An 18,723-nucleotide genomic window follows, 5' to 3' on the forward strand; every position below is an offset into this window, starting at 1 on the left:
CAAGGTTGATAACCACTGATATAGTCAAACTCCTCATTTTACAGGTGAGAAATCCGGCGTCTTCAATGGAGAAGCAATTTGAATAGAGAAGGTCTAGAAAAAAGCCTGGTGTCCCAGGCTGGCCCCAGTTTCCTGACTTCCAGTCCAATACGTTTGTACCAGAGATCACGACCACAGTGTATATACAAAGGTGCACGTACACACGTGTGCGCGCACACACACACACACGTGTGCACACACATACACGCGCGTGCATGCACATACACACGTGTGCGTGCACATACACACACGTGTGCGTGCACATGCACACAACAGATGAATGAATGGCATCAGGCTTTCAGATAAAGAAAATTAAAACATTAGTCCACAAAAAACAGACTCAAAAATGTATAAAGTTTGGGTCTGTTTTGTGTTTCTTTTCAGATAGTGAAGAAACAAATTACAAACTGCTAATACACCTTCATTTGTGATAAAGAGGTGCCCACCAGCCCTGCTGAAACAGTGGGTGTAAGCAGCTCAAGAGCCCCCCAGTTTTGACTCCACTGGGCCAGAAGGAGACGTGTGACTCAGTGGTTTAAGTCTCAAGACTGGCCTGAGCCAATCAGATTAACAGACTGAGTTAATGACCCAGGAGCTGCATGCTGATGTGAAAGGGCAAGTGGCCCTGCCCACCTCCCCCATCACCCGCGGTGGTCCCAGTGGTCTTATCAATGCTTAAGTGAATTTCTGCTCCCGGAAACAAATAAGAAAAACAAAACCCTACCCAGGTCATCAGAGTAGCCAAAGTACATTTGTTCGTGCCACACAGCAAGTGAGAGAGAAACCTAGCCAAAGGAAAACATAAGGAATGGGGATTTTTCTACCATCATAATGGGATCTGACTTATCGGAAAATAATAAAGTAGAAGTGGAACAGTTCTCTTTGGACATAGGTTATAGTCAAATATGGTTACAATGTTTTATTTCAACAACTGGGAAAACAAAGATAATTGATTCTGTTTGGCCAGAATACCAAGACTGATCAACAGAATCCAACCACTTAAAAAGACAGCTATGTGTTTTTCTAGTGGCTTATGGGATAATCTGCTTTCTATGTATTTACTTTTATTTCTTACATTTCTGCATCTTTCCAGACTCTCAAGGAATGAAGGAAATTTTCCAGGTGGTGCCCGAGATAAGCCCCACCCTCCACTTCACAAGGAAGTCAGTGGGGTCCCCCAAAGGCCCACACAGGGGTATTCCTAGCAGCCTTCCTTACAACAGCCAAACACTGGGAACATCCTAAACACAGCCCATTCTTCCACAGAACAGTACTCAGGAGCAAATGAACAAGCATATGCAGTGGGAGACAAAGGCAAGAAAAGCCTGAGGTAAAGGATGACGCCAGGCACTGTGGTGGACGGCTCACTCAATTACTGCACCAGCCGCCCCCACCCCGACCCATACAGGGACATGCACAACCTTGAGTGCACAGCTCGGTGAATATAAGGAGTGAGTTGCGATGCATCCTGGCGGGAGAGCAGAGAAGGCATAAGGCATGGGAGGGAGGGGTGAGTCGGTTCTTTCCGCAGGTAAGCACCACCCCACCCCCAGGGACTTCTTCAGGGTGGAGCACCACCTACCAGGCACCAGACTGTCACCACATCCCACTCTTGCCCATCTCTGCTGGAATGAACCTGAAGGATTTAAAAACCCTACTCGTCTTCAGTTTTTTTTTTTTTTTTTTTTTATTTAAAGATTTTATTTATTTATTTATTTGAGAGAGAGAGAGAGAGAGAGAAACAGCATGAGAAGGGATAGGGTCAGAGGGAGAAGCAGGCTCCCTGCCGAGCTGGGAGCCCGATGTGGGACTCGATCCTAGGACTCCGGGATCATGACCTGAGCCGAAGGCAGTCGCTTAACCAACTGAGCCACCCAGGCGCCCTCGTCTTCAGTTTTGATAAGACCAGTCCTCGTCTGGACTGCGGCTTTGGGCGACTGCTCTCTGAATGCATCCATTCGTCTTGTGTTAGTTCTGATCTCCTAACCATGTCACACTGCTCAAACACTGAACACTGTGCCTTGAGCTGCCCCGACCCCTGCACAACCACACTGCCCACCTCCAGGAGCAGAGGTCTGTCCAGACAAGCTGCTAAAGCTGAGCGCCCCTCAGACCATCAAGTTTCCCTCCTTGCGCTCTCCTCTTCTTTCAGGGGATCAGTTTTATTTTAAGCAAAAATCTGAGAGTTTGTCTGTTTCCCAAAATGGAGGCAAGAACAGGAAAGCAAACTGTCCCCCTGTCACACCTCACAGGGCCCTTTAGTCGGAGGAAAGCCAAGGAACAGCTCTTCTCTACTTAGAAAGATACCCTCAGAGTGGGGAGGGCCTTCTCCCGGCAGGTGAAGGAAGCCTCTACAGGACTGAGCCCCCCTCCCTCCTCACCCCTCCTGCCCACAAAGCCCCCGGATCTGCCAGCAGTGTGAACTTGACAGGGGCTCACATGTGCACCTTCACCCACTTTCCAGTCTCTGGGATTTCTTCCAATTCTGAGAACAAGCTTAAAACCCCACTAACAACATGGATTTCAAACCAAATGAATATAAAAGTAACCAAGAACCTCCCTAAATTGGTGGGTACCCTGGCCACAGGACTTCTCCAGGGGTAAGGTATGTATGAGACTCCTGATTCGCTCCATCAGTGAAATTCATCTGCAGGCAAACAGAGACGCTCAGTTACAAGATGGCCTTCAGAGGCTCCGAGAGTTACACGTTCCCACAGACGTTGCCAGGAATGCGGTTACTCACACTTCAACACTCATGTAACCCATAAATGACCATTTGCTCTTTTGTCAGCTTCATAAACAGTTCACAAGAGGCGAATAATGGTTACCGTGGATCTTCGTAGTGAACCTAGAACACGCATCTTAAAGGCACACGATGGTGAGCCACCGTGGTTCCCTGTAGCTTTGAGAAGCGAATGGTGAGTTCTGTCAGGGGAAAAGTGGCTGGGTCAACCGTGGGTCCTAGATGGGATTCTGTCCCTGCGTCACCACATTTAACATCTAGGAGACCGAGTTTGCCATCTGTTAAATGAGAACAAAAATACCTCAGGGAGAAAAAAAAATCGCTCAGGGATGCTGCAAAAATCTAATGAGATAACATATGTGAAAACACTCAGAAAAGTATAACCCATGCAAACACACTATTATTATTTAATGCTATTTCAGTTACAAAAGAGACAAGTGGGGTGTTAATCCAGCAGGAACATCTCACAAGCTTGAGCCCTGGTAACAAAGTACGGCAGGTTCCCAAACAATCCCAAACCAAGCTTGATCACATGAACTCAGCATCGGTGAGAACCACCTGTCTGAGTGTAACAGAGACTGCTGGTCACCCACCCTTTAACTGCCGTTCAACACAGAGACCCACCTCTGTGGAAACTGTGCTTCAAAAGTGCATCATGTTGGCTGGAAATCAGCCTCCCTGCACCCCTCAAAGCTGGCTGTTGGACAGTTACCAACACACCACAGGCTTAACCATTGGAATTAGGCCTAACAGTCTCCCATACACCAAAAAAGTAAGTTTTTCGTTTTAAGTGTAATCCTTAGAAGCAAAGTTTAGTATAAAATTTTGCTTTAATGATAAAGGGTTTTTGTGCTATTCAAAGCGGCACAACCGCTGATACACTATTCATCCAGCCTCTTGGTTGTAGCTGAAAATATCAACAGCTTTTTTTTTTTAAGATTTATTTATTTGAGAGAGAGAGAGAAAGAGAGAGAAACCAGGAGGAGAGGGAGAGAGAATCTCAAGCAGACTCCCCGCTGAGCGCACAGCTCGATCTCACGACCTGAGACCATGACCTGAGCCAAAACCGAGAGTCGGACGCTCAACCGAGTCACCCAGACGCCCCTCAACAGCTTCTGAGCCCCACTGCCAACTTCCTGTCTCCTCCAATGCTTCCAGCAAAACTGAATCGAAATCAAATCAGGATGTCGCAGATTTCTCTAATACTGCAGCAATTCTAGACTCAGAGTCCTAGAAAGGGAGACAGAACAGCTGTGAAAATATGTTAAAACTTTAAAACCATCCCTGCTACAAACCCGAGTCCCTTCTCTGAAGGACCTGCCCTGGAACAAGCTGCCTCGGTCGGTGCGTGGGCGTCCGCACCGCTGACAGGCATGGGCCCAGCCGGGAACAGCACCCCAGCCCTGGGCTGTCCGCAGGAGAGCACAGAGGGCCTGCAGCCACACAGGGATGCGCACACCCACGTCGTCTCTGCTCCTGCAGGTGCCGCTGCACACGGGGATAAGGCAGCACGCTGGGGCCCACCCCCATCCTGGATGGCTTTCTGATCACCATGGCAACCGGACTCCGGGGGCAGAAGGAAAGGAGAATAGGCTTCCCAGCTCTGTGCGGTGACAGCTTCATAGACTGCGAAGCGCCTCCCCGGACATGGGCTCCTGCGGAGAGCACAGCCGTCCACTCAGAAAATCCGGGGTGGCTTAAAATGAGCTAATGAAACGCCTTCTTGGCTTCAAGAGACCCTCTAACAGTTGATCCTCTAACAGTGTGGAAAAGAATGAGCTGTTGCTTCAGATACCAATTTTAAAAAATCAGGTTGGCTGCAAGTATCATAAAAACAAACTGTTTCAAGCATTTGAAAGAAAAAGAAAAAATCTGCCAAGCCAAAATTACTGCAATATAAACCTAACCATTAACACTTCTTGGCTCTGATATAACCCCAACCCTTCCCAATAGAGCGTCTCCTTCCTTCCACGCCGGCGGTGTTCTGAGACTCTGAGCTCTCGAATGCGTGACACAAAGCGGCAGCAGAGCACAGACACACCAGCCGAGACTCAGGCCAGAACGGCAGGCTAGAGCCGCTGTGGGAGGCGGACGCCGCCCCACCGTCACCGTCCACACCGAGCCGGCAATGTCACCCACTTACAGCTGACCACCTGTCACAGCACACCGTGAACCAAACGGAAGCAACTCCATACATGGAATCTGCTCACTCATCAAGAAGCTGATTAAACTCTCAGGGCAATGGTGGGAAGGCTGTGGATCCTGGACCCTGTAGAAAACACCATCTATAACTAGAACTTTGAGTTAACTTTCCCCTAGAGAAACCCTCTAATGGTTCTGGGTTTGGATATGCCACAGAAAACATGCAAATGAGTTTCATCTAGTGGACAACTAATTATCCTATCCCAACTTCAAAACTGGAGATTTGGAAGTTAATGAATTAGTATATCACTCTAGAAACTGGGGACAAAAGGAAAAAACAGTATTTGAAGAATGTCTTCATAAATGTACATGTCCACTGTCCTCAAAGTCAGCAATCCAGCTGGGAAATGGGGCAATTCCTCTTGCATTCCCCTTCCTCTGTGGAGAGGGGTGGGCCTTCAGAAGGTGGAGGTGAACGGCAAACCCATCGGGCAGGATGACATCGGAGAACAGTTAGGAAAGCAGGGTGCCAGGGCTCCGGGGGAAACAAGCCACTTGGCTGAAGGAAGTGTCCTGTCAGAGAACGGTCCTAGAGAGAGGCCTGGCGAGGCAAGGCCCCAGGTGGGACGTTTAAACTGTGCCCTGTGGGCTTCCCAGCCGGCAATGATGAGTGCAACACAGAACTGCTGCAGGCCACTTCTGTGCCCTTGGGAGGGGGCCGAGGAGCCAGTCTACTAGTAATGTGAAATTCCAAGGCATCCTCAGGGGGGCCTATTGATTGACTCTAGCAGCAAGAACTACAATACAGTCTGAGTGAGGGTCAGGAGGCAGTCTGATGGGGAAGACGTCTGGGGATCAGCGCCCTCAGAACCACAGTGTGCAGAAGTGCAGTCCACAAGAGCTCATCTCCTAACACCCTGACTTGGGGGACAAGCTCCAGGCAGCACACCTAGGCTCTGAACCTACCCTCATTACGCACTGAGATCTGTATTAGTCTGTTTATTAGGAACAAAATATACTCACACTACTTCCCCATCGTTGATTATTTTAGTTACAAAGACACACCCAATGTGATTAAATTAGGATTGTATCAGGGACGCTATATATGTGGGTGTGCATGGGTGTGCACATGCGTGTCCATGAGTGTGCACACGTGCACAAATGGGCCTGAATCAGTTTTAACTCAGGTCATTAACGTGAAGGCTCAAAATTGCATTTCTTTTCCTGTTAATATGCCAAATTAAACTTTGCTTCACACTGTTTAACTCAGTAATTAATTCTATTCCTTTTAGGTTTGATTAATTGGAATTTAGGAGGGCAACAAGCCTCCTGGTCATGCCAGGTGATATAATCCCACATCTCTGGGCTGTGGGTCTGCATGTGGGGTACCCGCTGCCCCTCTGTGAGGACGAGGGGGCAAGATCCTGCCTACAGAGCAGCCCCGGACAATACACGTTGTTTCAACAATTAATTAACTGAGACAAAGGGGGCGAGACCAATGAGCGTGCTACTTGCTGGATCTTTTTCAGGAGCAAATGCCTGGCACATTCTATGTTAATGGGCATGGAAAATGGTCTGGCAGGCCACACAGCCACTGGTAACCGCCACTGCCCCTGGGCGGGGGCGATGGTTGGCAGAGGGAAGGGGTACGGGGGAAGCTCTTTGCCTCTGAGTCTACATATCACTAGTGTTCATTTCTCACGAGAATATGTCCATACACTATTGTATAATTTATTTTTGAAGCAATATGTCATAAACCTAAAAGAGAAAAGCAACAGAAGACCCCAGGGACTAACACGTTCTCTTTTTATACACTAAGACTTTGCTACTGTCTTCTATTATCAAAAGAATTGCAAAGTGGGGTCGAGTAATGATAATGCTCTATTTCTCACACTAGGTGGTGCACTCACCGGTGTGCACTGTCCTGCGCTCACATACGTTATTTGAGCATATCAAACGTTACGTATAAACGTTTTAGGACAAGAAAGACAATGTGCTCAAATGGAAGAATTAGAATGAGCTATGGTGGGGCACCTGGGTGGCTCAGTTGGTTAAGCGACTGCCTTCGGCTCAGGTCATGATCCTGGAGTCCCTGGATCGAGTCCCGCATCGGGCTCCCTGCTTGGCGGGGAGTCTGCTTCTCCCTGTGACCCTCCCCCCTCTCATGTGCTGTCTCTCTCATTCTCTCTCTCTCAAATAAATAAATAAAATCTTTAAAAAAAAATAAAAAAAATAAAAAAAAGAATGAGCTATGGTGTTCTCTTTGGGGTAATATTTTTGTGCCCTTTATTCTTTATTTCCAGATTTTCTAGGTTATGGTTAGGAAAATAAAACTTTTCATTTTAAAAATCCATTTAGCAGATGTGAATATAAGCAGTGAGAACTTACACACTCTGAGTTAGTGCAAAATTATGCCTTCCTGCTCTTTCCTTGATCTCTAACAATCTCCTTCATTCTGTCAGCCTATGCTGATGATTTCTGATGTCAGGTGACATCCTGGCCCCCAGAATACGAAGATATTCCCCAATCTCAGGAGCTCATGAGGGGTGGGTAAGCACTGAGAAGAGAGGAGGAGGAGATTCTGAATCAACCAGGAGGACTTCCTGACAGAGGAGACTTTTGGTATCACCACTGTAACATTCATAGAACGGTATGTGTCAGCTAGAAAATGACAAATAGAGGACACATCCTTATTTCTAATAAGTTTTATTTTTAAATGAACTTCACAACATGACATCCTTCTCAAGCCCCCAGGAGTGCTTTAACCTGACAGGCATGTCTCTGGAGAACTGGGGCACTAGAAGCTTCTGGAAACCTTCACCACATAATATGAGAGATAATTCTGCTTCACACTTTGTGGATAATACCTGTGTGGTGGCACCTAAAACATTTGGTTCTAATTTTCTACTCTCCAAACAGCCATTCAGCTTTAAACCAACATACATAAGTATCCGAGTTGTCGACTTTTTAAAAAATGTGCCAAATTCTCTACTAAAGCAAAATAAAACAAAAATCTTTGAAATCTCAATAAGGTGTCCTCCCTATACATTTCTCAAAATCTAAATAGATTTAACAGCTCTGGCTCTATGAGCTGCAGAAAAGGGCCCTACTTGTCCCCACATACAACACTTGAAACTACATCAGAAAGAGAGGACAGAATTAGTTTCATTGCCTGGCACTGAACCCTCACAGAGCACAGATCTGCAGCACCTCGACCCACAGAAAACAGGGAGCGATATGACCACAGCTGCTACACAGAAACTGTTTTGGACAAAGACTCGCCTTTGGGTCACACATCAAATAAAAACCCTCCAGGAAAAAAAAAACATGAGCTTGCACGGGTAGCCCTACTCTCTCTCCTTCTACTTCCACTCCTTAGAACTCAACAGACACGTAAAAAAGACTCCAACTCGGGAGCAGGATATGGGAAGGCTGTCGGGAGCCCCAGGCTGACCCTGCAATGGTTGAGGAGAGTCATTTCTATCTCTTCACACGCTGTTCCTGTGCACACTCATGTTAACAACACTCCTCTGGCACTCGCCCTCCCATGACTCCCCAAACTGCAACTATCAGAATCCATGCTCACACCAGTCTTACAGTCGGTCACAACATGTAGGCAGGGTCTCCAAGTAGGTTACAGCAGTCAATTCCAAGTCCTGCCAGGTCACCCCTAGCCCTGACCACCATCAGCTACCCCAATAAGCAGGGAGTGCAAGTGAGGGTTCATAACTTAGCTGTGTGCCAATCCTTGGCCGAAGACAGTGCGGCCAGGCCGACGGGACAGGGCACGTGAGTGTGCAGGAGACGTGCAAGGGCGGGAACCTAATGGCAGAGGCGAGGAGGAGGGGGCATGGGCAAAGAGTAGGCTGTGCATTGACTCCATAAATGATCCCCCTTCCACCAGCAATGCTTTCACAAGTTCAGGGCACTTTCCTGAAGAGAATGAGTTAGGCTGACATAGTGAAAGGCTCAGGGAACAGCAGGAAAGGATCGCTCATTCAACTGTTACCACTCATCTCCACGTCAGGATGCAGACTGTCAGGAAATCAGTAAATATTCCCCACATGCACATTCCAACTAGCAGAAGAAAGGTAGTACTTCAAGATTTCTCAAAAATCTTCAATCCAGAAGGGAAGTTAAAACACAAACTTTGAAAAATACTCATTGAGTGTCGTGAGTAGGACAAACCGTTCAGTGTTTTTGGTGAGCAGTGGAAGGCAGGCAAGACCAGAGCACGAACAAATGGGAGGTGGACAGAACTGGGGGAGGGTGAGGAGGGTATGGGAATGGAATAGTATGGAGACAACGGAGAAATGAACCAGACAAAGAGAGGTCATTTTAAAGTACCCCTGTGGTTGGAGCCACCTGGTAAATGACCTCAAATGCTTATGCTGGCCTCAGGAGTCTAAGCTCATTCTGTAGGAAGAGGGGCAGTTGAAGGTCTGAGGCCAGGAGGTGACAGAGTTGCAGGGCAAGAGGGACAGAGAGGAGAGCAAGGCAGGCAGACCAATTGGAGGGGAACACGGCAAATGAATGGAAACCAGAGAAATGGAAGACCCTGCAGAGAAGAGCAGGCAGGAACCAGGGTTACTATGCACGAGGGGCCCCAAGACTGGGGAGGAAACAAACAAGAAGGACAACTTACAAAAGCAAACTCAAATAATTCTGACTATTAGAGAAAAAACTCTTAAGTGCTCCAGAAGTACCATCGTAAGAAAAATAGATGATTACATCAATCTAGAACAGGTTATAGAAAAGAGTTTCCGTGCAGTCATATAAGTAACCTAACTACTAGGAGAGCAGGTTTCTAAATTCTTTTTTCAGTGGATTTGAGTCTATGGGCAATAACCCTAAATGAGAAACAACCAAAAACAGATGCTATGTCCTAAAAATAGATCCCGAAGGTATAATAATCAACTACTCCATACGTAAATAAAAAAGGAAAGCAAAATTGCAAAGATTTTTTAAAGATCATGCTTACACTGGGAAGTGAGATGTTCACTTTCATGCGTGCCATGGGGGCAAAACTTAAGACCCCTTTGTAGAAATTGATTTGCCAGCATGTCATGTGCCTCAAGAGCCCCACAGCCCATGATCCACTAACCTGATTTGTAAGAATATCTTATTGGAAAATGACCAAACTACTAAAGAAAACTTCAAGCACAAAGCTCTTTTCTGCTATGATATTTATATTAATTTAAACAGTAGTGAACATATCTTAAATATTAAAAAAAAAAGATGGAAATGGTTTTTAAGGTTATGTTATACTCCAGCGCTTCAAGTACTAGGCAGAGATTAAAAAGAAGTTTGCAAACGGTTGTTAACAGCATCAGAAAATGCGAGTGGTAGAATGCTAACTGAAAACTCAGGACACGTAACTGCAGGTGTAATATGAAGACATGTGCACAAAATAGGGGGAGGATAAAGGCCAAAGACAATGCTGCTAAACCATAAACAGAGACTATCAAGGGTAGCGCCTTCGATTTTCCTGCTGTTTTCCGTTTTTCAAAGCCTCTACTGTGAGCACATCTCCGTTAAAGGATGAGAAGCCAGAAAGGAGGAGGAGGACCCACGTCCAGGAGAGGCACAGAAGTGTGGGCTGAGCCTCAGCAGCGACATCGGAAGCTGTGCCTGTCAGAATGGAGCCCACCAGCCAGTGTGAGCACATGGGGGCTGAGAAGTGCACGTTCACATCCTCTGCTTGGAGAAGCAACGCAAACACCAAGAGGCAGTGAAACGGCAGCAAAGACGCTCTGCCTGTCTGCTCTCTGGTCAGCTGGCTGAAGGCTGTCACACTGTGAGGACAGCTCAGGGACCCGGGCCAACATGGGATTTCTCAGCAGGGCTGCAGGTCACCACCAGGGAGGGAGCCTTCCCTCTGGGACTTGGCGAAAGGAAGCTCCTGGGGCAGCACACCTTGTGGCAAAAGCAATGGCTATCTGGGAAGTGGCCACACAACAGGTCACTTCCCAGAGGTGGCCAGAGCGTGATGCTCCTCCCCCGTGGCAAGGACACGCCACCTTCCCTAGGTCTCTTCTCCATGGAAGGGGCAGATTATCATTCAGAACTGAGGACACGGCAGGAGAACCATGCTTCCTTAACAAAATTACTTCTCTGACCCCAGGCAAATGGACTCCCAGGACACTTAAAAAAACCAACACAGGTTACAAATGCCCTGCCATTTGGGCACACAATAAATTAATACAACTTCCCTCCCAAGATTCAGGAATTGGTCAAGGAAACAACTCCCTCCCAGGGGGTCCAGTGCAACATGGATCACTCAAGGCACTAGGGTTGCCCCAAAAGTGAAGGACTTTAGAATATTCAAATCCTAAATTTCTTCCTAGTTTCTTACGTCTCAAGATTAGTCTCATTTGCATCCCCCTACCAAAGTGTGCTCAGTGCAGGCCTTCAGTGGAAAAGTACTTGTTGAGTGACCAGATAAAAGAAAAAATGAATGGCCACTAGTTATCATCTCCACAACGCCGAGAGTCTTCACGAGAGATGTCACCCATAGCCTTGAACACAAGGGCTGGCATGCAAATCTCACATGTTGACTCCCAAAAGCATGCTTCAGGAACTGCCCAAGTGAATGATGTCATTGGTGAAGATCAAAACCCACAGATTTGGCCTCTACATCTTGCTGATAAAATGATCTTTAAAGATGTTGCCATGTTCCTCAACATCTTTATCCAGAATTTATAACAACATGAACTTGTGATTTATCCAGACAAAACTATTATCAACTCTACCTCCCTGGCATCTAGAAGCCCAATCAGGACAAGTACAGAACAAGAACTTCAATAATTCCACGGTGCTGCTTTATTACCCAAACAGCAGAGTCAAACCAGGAGCATCACCTTCCAAACAAGAAGTGAAAATGGCTACCATAAAGCTGACTTTTAAAATTCATTCTATGGAAACCACTGCTAAACTCCCTAAAATGAGCCTTAGCTGGTGGGTCCTGAACACCAAGCTTGGCTTCCTGGTGAAGCAGAGCCCTCCCCACACAGCCAAGTGCAGTCAGGTCTCCTCAGCCAGAAAACCTCCTTGGCCAGGGGCCTCAGGCTGTCCAGACCCCACGGGGGCCAGAGGGGCCTCGGGCTGTCCAGACCCCACGGGGGCCAGAGGGGCCTCGGGCTGTCCAGACCCCACGGGGGCCAGAGGGGCCTCAGGCTGTGAGACCGCACAGGGGCCAGAGGGGCCTCGGGCCGTCCAGACCCCACAGGGGCCAGAGGGGCCTCGGGCCGTCCAGACCCCACAGGGGCCAGAGGGGCCTCGGGCCGTCCAGACCCCACAGGGGCCAGAGGGGCCTTGGGCCGTCCAGACCCCACAGGCTTTCTCAGGCTCTCCAGGTGGTCACAACTCATATGACAGAGGTTTTATTGCTACTACTTAATCTCTTTTCAAACCAGCTACACTTTTTCATTGTCCACCAGTTGTCAAATTACAGCTTCTTCTATTTTTCTCAGAGCAATAAAACAGAGGATCTCTGTTTATCAAATTTTCCGCAGCGCGCTGGGTACCCCAGTAGATCATGACCTGCAGTTGACAGACCCAGCCTGTGATCATTAAACACGAAAATGAAAATTAAAAACTGTTCTGAGCACTTCCAACAAAAATACTTATTTGGTCGCTTCCTTCATACCTCAAGAAAGCTTTGGAAGGCAGTGAAGGACAGAAGGAAGGAGGGGGAGAGAAGAGAGGAGGGAAAGAGAGAGAGGAGGGGAGGGAGGGCGGTTCCTTCACATGCTGGGCGCTCAGAGCCTGTGCCAGCTGAGGACCAGGAGCAGCACCCCGGGAAGGGCCAAAACAAGAAAGAGGCAGCGGTGCGTGGCCTTAGACCTGACCCCAGCTGGCCTTTCCTCCAGATTCGGCCTTAGCCCCTCTCCACACACAGCCGGGCCCACGGAGGCCCCTCCTCCATCGACAGATGCTGTTTACTGGCGCTGGAAGGCCGTCCAGGAGGGACAGGGTGCTGTCCCCTCCCCCAGCCCCAGCGCCCACTCCCTGCCTTCCTGGCCCCCTCAAGGGTCCATCCCCGGACTTCTGGGGCTATGCTGTGCACAGGTTCTTGTCCAGCTCCCTGCCCAATACTATCCCCACCCCAGGTACCAACTATCTGCCTGACCACCCACCTGAGACACCTAAAGACATCTCCACCTCAAAGCTTCCATCTGAAACCAGAACAGGGGTCTCATGGCTCCTCAGGGTCACCCCTGTGGGGGCTTCGGGCTTGGCTGGAGTCCTGGCTGGTAAAGATCAGCACTTGAGTCAGCAGGCCGAAACCAGATCTGCCTTTCCAAATCAGTTCAGCAGACTCTGAAATGCCTTTGTTAGATAAGTTTTATCACAAAAGTAACACAAGATTGCTTTAATAAACAAAGATCTTTAAACACAAGTTAATCCCCCCATATATACCCTCTCCAAATGGCCCCTAGTTCCCCTAAAAGATACGAGTGGTGCTTGTCATTGTCCCTTCTGGTCATCCGCTGGGGGTGGGAGTGGGGAGCACATATATAGGCTTTTCCAGAAAACAGGATCATATTATAACCACTGCTCTGCAACTTACTTTTTCTACTTATCACATAAGAGACATTTTTCCTGGGCAGGAAACAGACATTTAACTCATTTTTAAGTAGCTGTGTAATGTTCTACACTACAGATCCACCATAGTTTATGAAACCATTCCCCTCTCAGTGGTTTACAGGTGTTAGTTTTTGCCACTATAAATACTGCTGTGTATCTTTACTTTTATATGTGTGAATCCCCAAAACAAATCAAATTATATTTGTCATTTCATAGATATTGCCAGATTACATTCCAAAAGACTGTGTCCAGCTCACATGCTTACCAGCAGAGTGGGTCTGTGCCCACCTCCCTGAGTTCTCCCGAGCGCTGGATGTGTTATTCATCTTTTTAATTTCTGGCAATCTGCTGGGTGTGGTTTATATTTAAATTTCCTTAAGTTGTATTGAGGATAAACATATTTTCATATAATATGTGGACCATTTTCATTTCCTCTTTTGCAAATTACCACTTACATCTTTGCCCAATTTCCTATTCGATGCTTTGCCTTTTTCTTATAAGGTGTAGGAGCTCTTCATTGATTAAGAATAAGAACCTTTGGTCCACCAACATGTTGCTAATGGTTCTCCCAGTCTGGTTATCTTTTTTTTAATTGTGACATTAAATAACATAACATTAATAACATAAAATGTGGCATCTAAACCATCTCTAAGTGCACCATTCAGCAGCACTGAGCACATTCACATGGTTGTGCAACCATCAGCACCACCATCTCCGGAACTTTCTGTCTTTCTGAACTGAAACTCTGCCCCCATTAGACGTGAACTAAATCCCCCTCCCCCAGTCCCCCAGTGCCCACCTGTCTCTATGGATCTGATGGCTCCAGGGACCTCGCAGAGGTGGAATCACAGAGCACTGCCGCCCCCCTTTTTAAGATTTTTTTATTTATTTGAGACAGAGAGAGAGCAAGCATGGGAGGGAGGGACAGAGGGAGAGAATCTCAAGCAGGCTCCCGGCTGAGCACAGAGCTCCACACTGGGCTTGATCTCACGACCCTGATATCATGACCTGAGCCAAAACCAAGAGCTGGACGCTGAACAGACTGAGCCACCCAGGCGCCCCTGAGCATTTGCCATTTTCTGACTAGTTTAACTTCCCTGAGCACGATGTCCACCAGGTTCATCCATGTCGTAGTAGATGTTGGAAATTCCTTCCCTTTCAAGGCTGATGATATTCCACGGTATGTGTATGCTATATTTTGTTTATTCATCTGTGATGAACATTTGTGCTGTTTCTCCCTCCTGGCCGTTGTGCACGATGCTACTGTGAACATGTGTGCAAATATCTACTTGACTCCCTGTTTTCCATTCTTTGGGATATTCTTTTGAGATCGTTAGATCGCATGGTAATTCTATGTTTAATTTCCTGAGGATCCTTCACACTCCTTTCCTGGCAGCTGTGCTTTCTTACATTCCTGCCAGCAGAACACGAGGGGTCAGATTTCCCCACATTCTCACCAACACTTGCTGTTTCCTGTTTTTGTTTTTTACAGATGCCATCCTAATAGGTGTGAGCTGGTAAGTATGTTTATCTTTTGACTTTCTTTATAAAGTATCTTATCCTATGAAAACACTTTAATTGTGATTAAAAAGGTCTGTTGGACAATTTGACAACATATATAAGTTAATAGGCTTACACATTTCTCTTTGTATCCCAAGAAATGGAAGGGGAGGGTTAGGAAAAGAGAGAAAACCTGTGTCTGACCACAGAACATTCTGGACTCCACACCATGGCCTGCCCTCTGCGTCCCCATGAAGCTGCTGGGCTACACCTCCCTGCCCCACCATCTGGTAGGCTGAATGATGCGGTGGCAAACCACAGATCCAGGTGGCACATCTTCCTTGGCACTCCCTATCTGCTATTCATAGCACACAATTTTGTGAGACTGGATGACGCCCGCTTTGCTGCTTCCTAGACCTTAACCGTATAGAAAAAATATCAAATATTGTCTGTCTCCAGAAATCAAAGCCTGCGTATTTATATTTACATTTAAATTACTTTCTTTTTCCAAAGAACTCGAAGCTATTATCTTGTGTATGTTAATGTGATTCCACGCCAAGGAGGCGAGCTGAGGCTAGGGAAGAAAAACCTCCAGGAGGGTCAAGACTTCTAGGCCTGGTTTTTGTCAAGGACAAAGGAGAGGGAACAGAACTATAGTTTTTATAGTGCCGGTGCCATTTACGTCTCCAATTTAATTAAACACACACACATCTGTTTCCTTTATAATCAAACTTCACTGAGGGCAGGTGGCATATTTTTAAAAATAAGATTATTTTTTAAAAGCTGCCTCCAAATAAAAGCTGCACAAGGTACAATCACAAGCAGCCTGGGAGGCGAGGCCCAGGGAGAGGCCTGACCGTGTGGAAGAGTCGGACGCGCCCAGGCTGGCCGGGCCCGGCAGCTACAAACTCCACATCCGGCCATCATGGAGGTTCTAACACACTCTCCCTCCAGCCTAGGTCTCCATCATCACAAGCTGCACAGAATTCTTCCCCCAAACCCCTCCACAGCCAAAAAAAAGACAACCCACAAAACAGAACTATCCAGAGCTGTAGCGATTTGTCCCCAGGGCACATGAGCTACCGGGACACAAGCATGATTGTTCCCAGCCCCGAAATCCCAGGTGCGGTACACAGGGCTGTTCTCTCCGTAGGACGCACAGCACCTGGGTTTTGACTTTCAGACCCTCCAGTGGTGTCCCATGTCGGTCCCGCAAGGACTGGAGGAGCTCACGCGCAGTCAGGCCGAAGGCGCCTTCCGCTCGTGCAGAGGGCCCGAGTCCTCTGTGAATTGGGCTCCACCTGGACACCCCTGTTGGCACAGAGAGCTGGGGGAGTGAGAGGCGCCTGTGCCAGCTTCACCCCAAACACACTGCACAAACCACCTGGAGAGAAAGGCAGGTCTCTGCCCTTCACGCCGGTCTTCCCAGAGCTCCCGGGGCCTCCTGCAGACCCCGTGTGACTTCAGGAGAAGCCGCCCTGGGCGAACCCCCTGTGCGGACGTGGAACCCTAACTCCGCCCTTAGCATTTGAAGGCCACTACCAAGGGGCACACTGCCCCAGACCTGCGGCCATCACACAGGACCCCAGGTCTCTGCTGAGAGGCAGCCCTTGTGAGCAAGGCAGATGTGCCTGCCTCTTCCTGACCCGGCTACCCGAGGACTCCCGTCCCCTGGGGGCTTAGAGCCCTACCTGAAAACACAGAACACCAAACGCTTTTTTCTCTGCCTAACGAGAGAAGAAACAGGCGGTCTAAAGGATGAATGGCTTCCTGCTGAAGGAGCAAAACCGAGCTGAGGGATGTAGCGGGTCCAGCTGGAGTCAGGGCACCGAGTTCACCGCCTACTGCTCTAAAGCTGCTGGTGAGTTGCTGTCAGTCCTGGGGTACGGACGCACAGACGTGCACATCGACAATGTGTTCGTTCCAATTGCATTACGGCTCCGTCACGCTTTTACTAGCGCCCAGAGGAGTCTCAGCTCCACAGCTCTCCTCAGGGGCACTGAAGGAAATGAACCTCACCCAGAACGCTGGCTCCACGTGGTGAGCCCATCGGTCGGTGGCTGTCAGGGTCGAGGCACACCCAGACCCACAGCCGCGTGTCAGCTGGGACCCGCACACTTACCGTTCACACAGGTCTCAGATGGTCTGCAGAGGCCGTCCTCAAACAGACAGCCTGGGGAGGAAAAACAGAAGAGAGAAAGGAGTCAGTGTTACAAACAACAGTGCAGCCGTCCAGGGCCATTACATCTGCCGACTCCTGAGCGTCCAAGAAACAAAGCAGACCCACACAGGCTCTTTGGATTCGGCTTTTCTGAGATGATGCTGAATTTGGAAACCTGGCTTGAGTCATTGAGAGGGAGTAAGTGTACGTGGCCTGGCGTCTCCATCGGGAGGACACTCGCATATGTCCTGTCCCTTCTGGCAACAGGGAGGGGCCGTCTGCCCAAGGACACCTTCCAGAGCAGCAGACAGAGGTGGGGGTGGGCCATCCATGTAGACATCTCCTGAGCCCCACAGGGCTCTGTCAGCATCATCATTAAAATAGGACCTCTGGGTCCTTCTGTCACACACTGTGCCTAATACCCACTGCGTGAGGCCCAAAGTGGACAGACGGCCCACACGTGCCTCCAGGACCACAGAAAGAAGGTGGAGGGAAGCAGACTCCCGTCTTCCATAAGGAGAGACAGACAAGAATGTGAAGTGAGTGCGACCCCAAATGCAGTTACCCTCCACAGAGGGGTAGTGGGAGGTCAGAGAAGGTGGACATCCTGCCCTGTGTTCAAGTGCATCAGAAAGGACGTGGAGAGAAACACCCACCTTCCACAGGGTGAGCCAGTCAGGTGAACATATGAACAAGGGAGGGTGAGATCGAGACCCAAATGAGACCCTCCCCAGGCCCCCTGATGCTATATTCACACCCACCCCAGGGGAAGGCCACAAGCCAACAAAACCTGACGTATTCTGAACACATGTGAGAGCAACACTGAGAGCATATTTCTGACAAAGCACGATACCTATACTCCTGTTTTTCCAACTGACAAACTCCTATTTATCCACTAAGACCCCACTCAGAAGTCGCCCACGGCATCTCCTGACTAGACTGGCAGATGAGTATCATTCGGGGGCCCACTGTAGGACTTACCACATGTGTTGTGATTGTCAACCTAGGGGCACATCTTCCGCTCTTGAATAGGAGAGTCTCAAGATTAGGAACCACATAAATTTATCTTTTTATCCTTGGCCATTTCCTCTATGTGTACCCCTGTATCTGGCAGATGCTCCGGGGCAACAAGATGCATGCGAGAGAATCGCAGGTTAGGAGGAGGTTATTCATTATGAAGGAATCCACCCCCGAGGTCACTGTAAAGCCCTGGTTATTAATTTGCCCACTAGGGAATTGCTCTAAAATGCTTAGAGTTGGAAGCATTCTCTGAAACAAACGTGGGTTGAGAACGGCACAGAAATAGGACCTGCAGGGCTACAAAAGCAAATGTTGCTGCAGAACCAGAGGAGTGGAGTCAGGGGACAGCATTACTATGAATTCATGAGTAAGTAGTCTCACTTTGCCCTTACAGCAATTTTAAGAGCAAGATATTACAGTCCCCACCCCACCCAGGAGAAGCCCTAAAGGCAGGCGGAGGGCACAAACCCAGGGAGCTGCTCCTTGGCTGGCCACCCCGGGCCCCAACTCAAAGCAAAGGGTCTGCTTT

At 48.4% G+C, this 18,723-nt stretch overlaps 1 protein-coding gene across 6 annotated transcripts in view; it reads right to left on the reverse strand.

The window, feature by feature from the left end:
• PTPRN2 (protein tyrosine phosphatase receptor type N2) overlaps nt 1-18,723 on the reverse strand; it is an 822,826-nt gene that overhangs the window by 709,019 nt on the left and 95,084 nt on the right. For 5 of the 6 annotated variants that reach the window (XM_078059815.1, XM_078059811.1, XM_078059813.1 and 2 more), the window contains exon 2: nt 17,136-17,186. The exons of the other annotated variant lie outside the window; for it this stretch is intronic. In XM_078059815.1, coding sequence (XP_077915941.1) covers nt 17,136-17,186 — 51 coding nt within the window. The remainder of the gene's footprint in view (nt 1-17,135; nt 17,187-18,723) is intronic. 6 annotated transcript variants of the gene reach the window in all.

Source organism: Halichoerus grypus, chromosome 12 (assembly GCF_964656455.1).
Source record: "Halichoerus grypus chromosome 12, mHalGry1.hap1.1, whole genome shotgun sequence".
Taxonomy (NCBI): Eukaryota; Metazoa; Chordata; class Mammalia; order Carnivora; family Phocidae; genus Halichoerus; species Halichoerus grypus.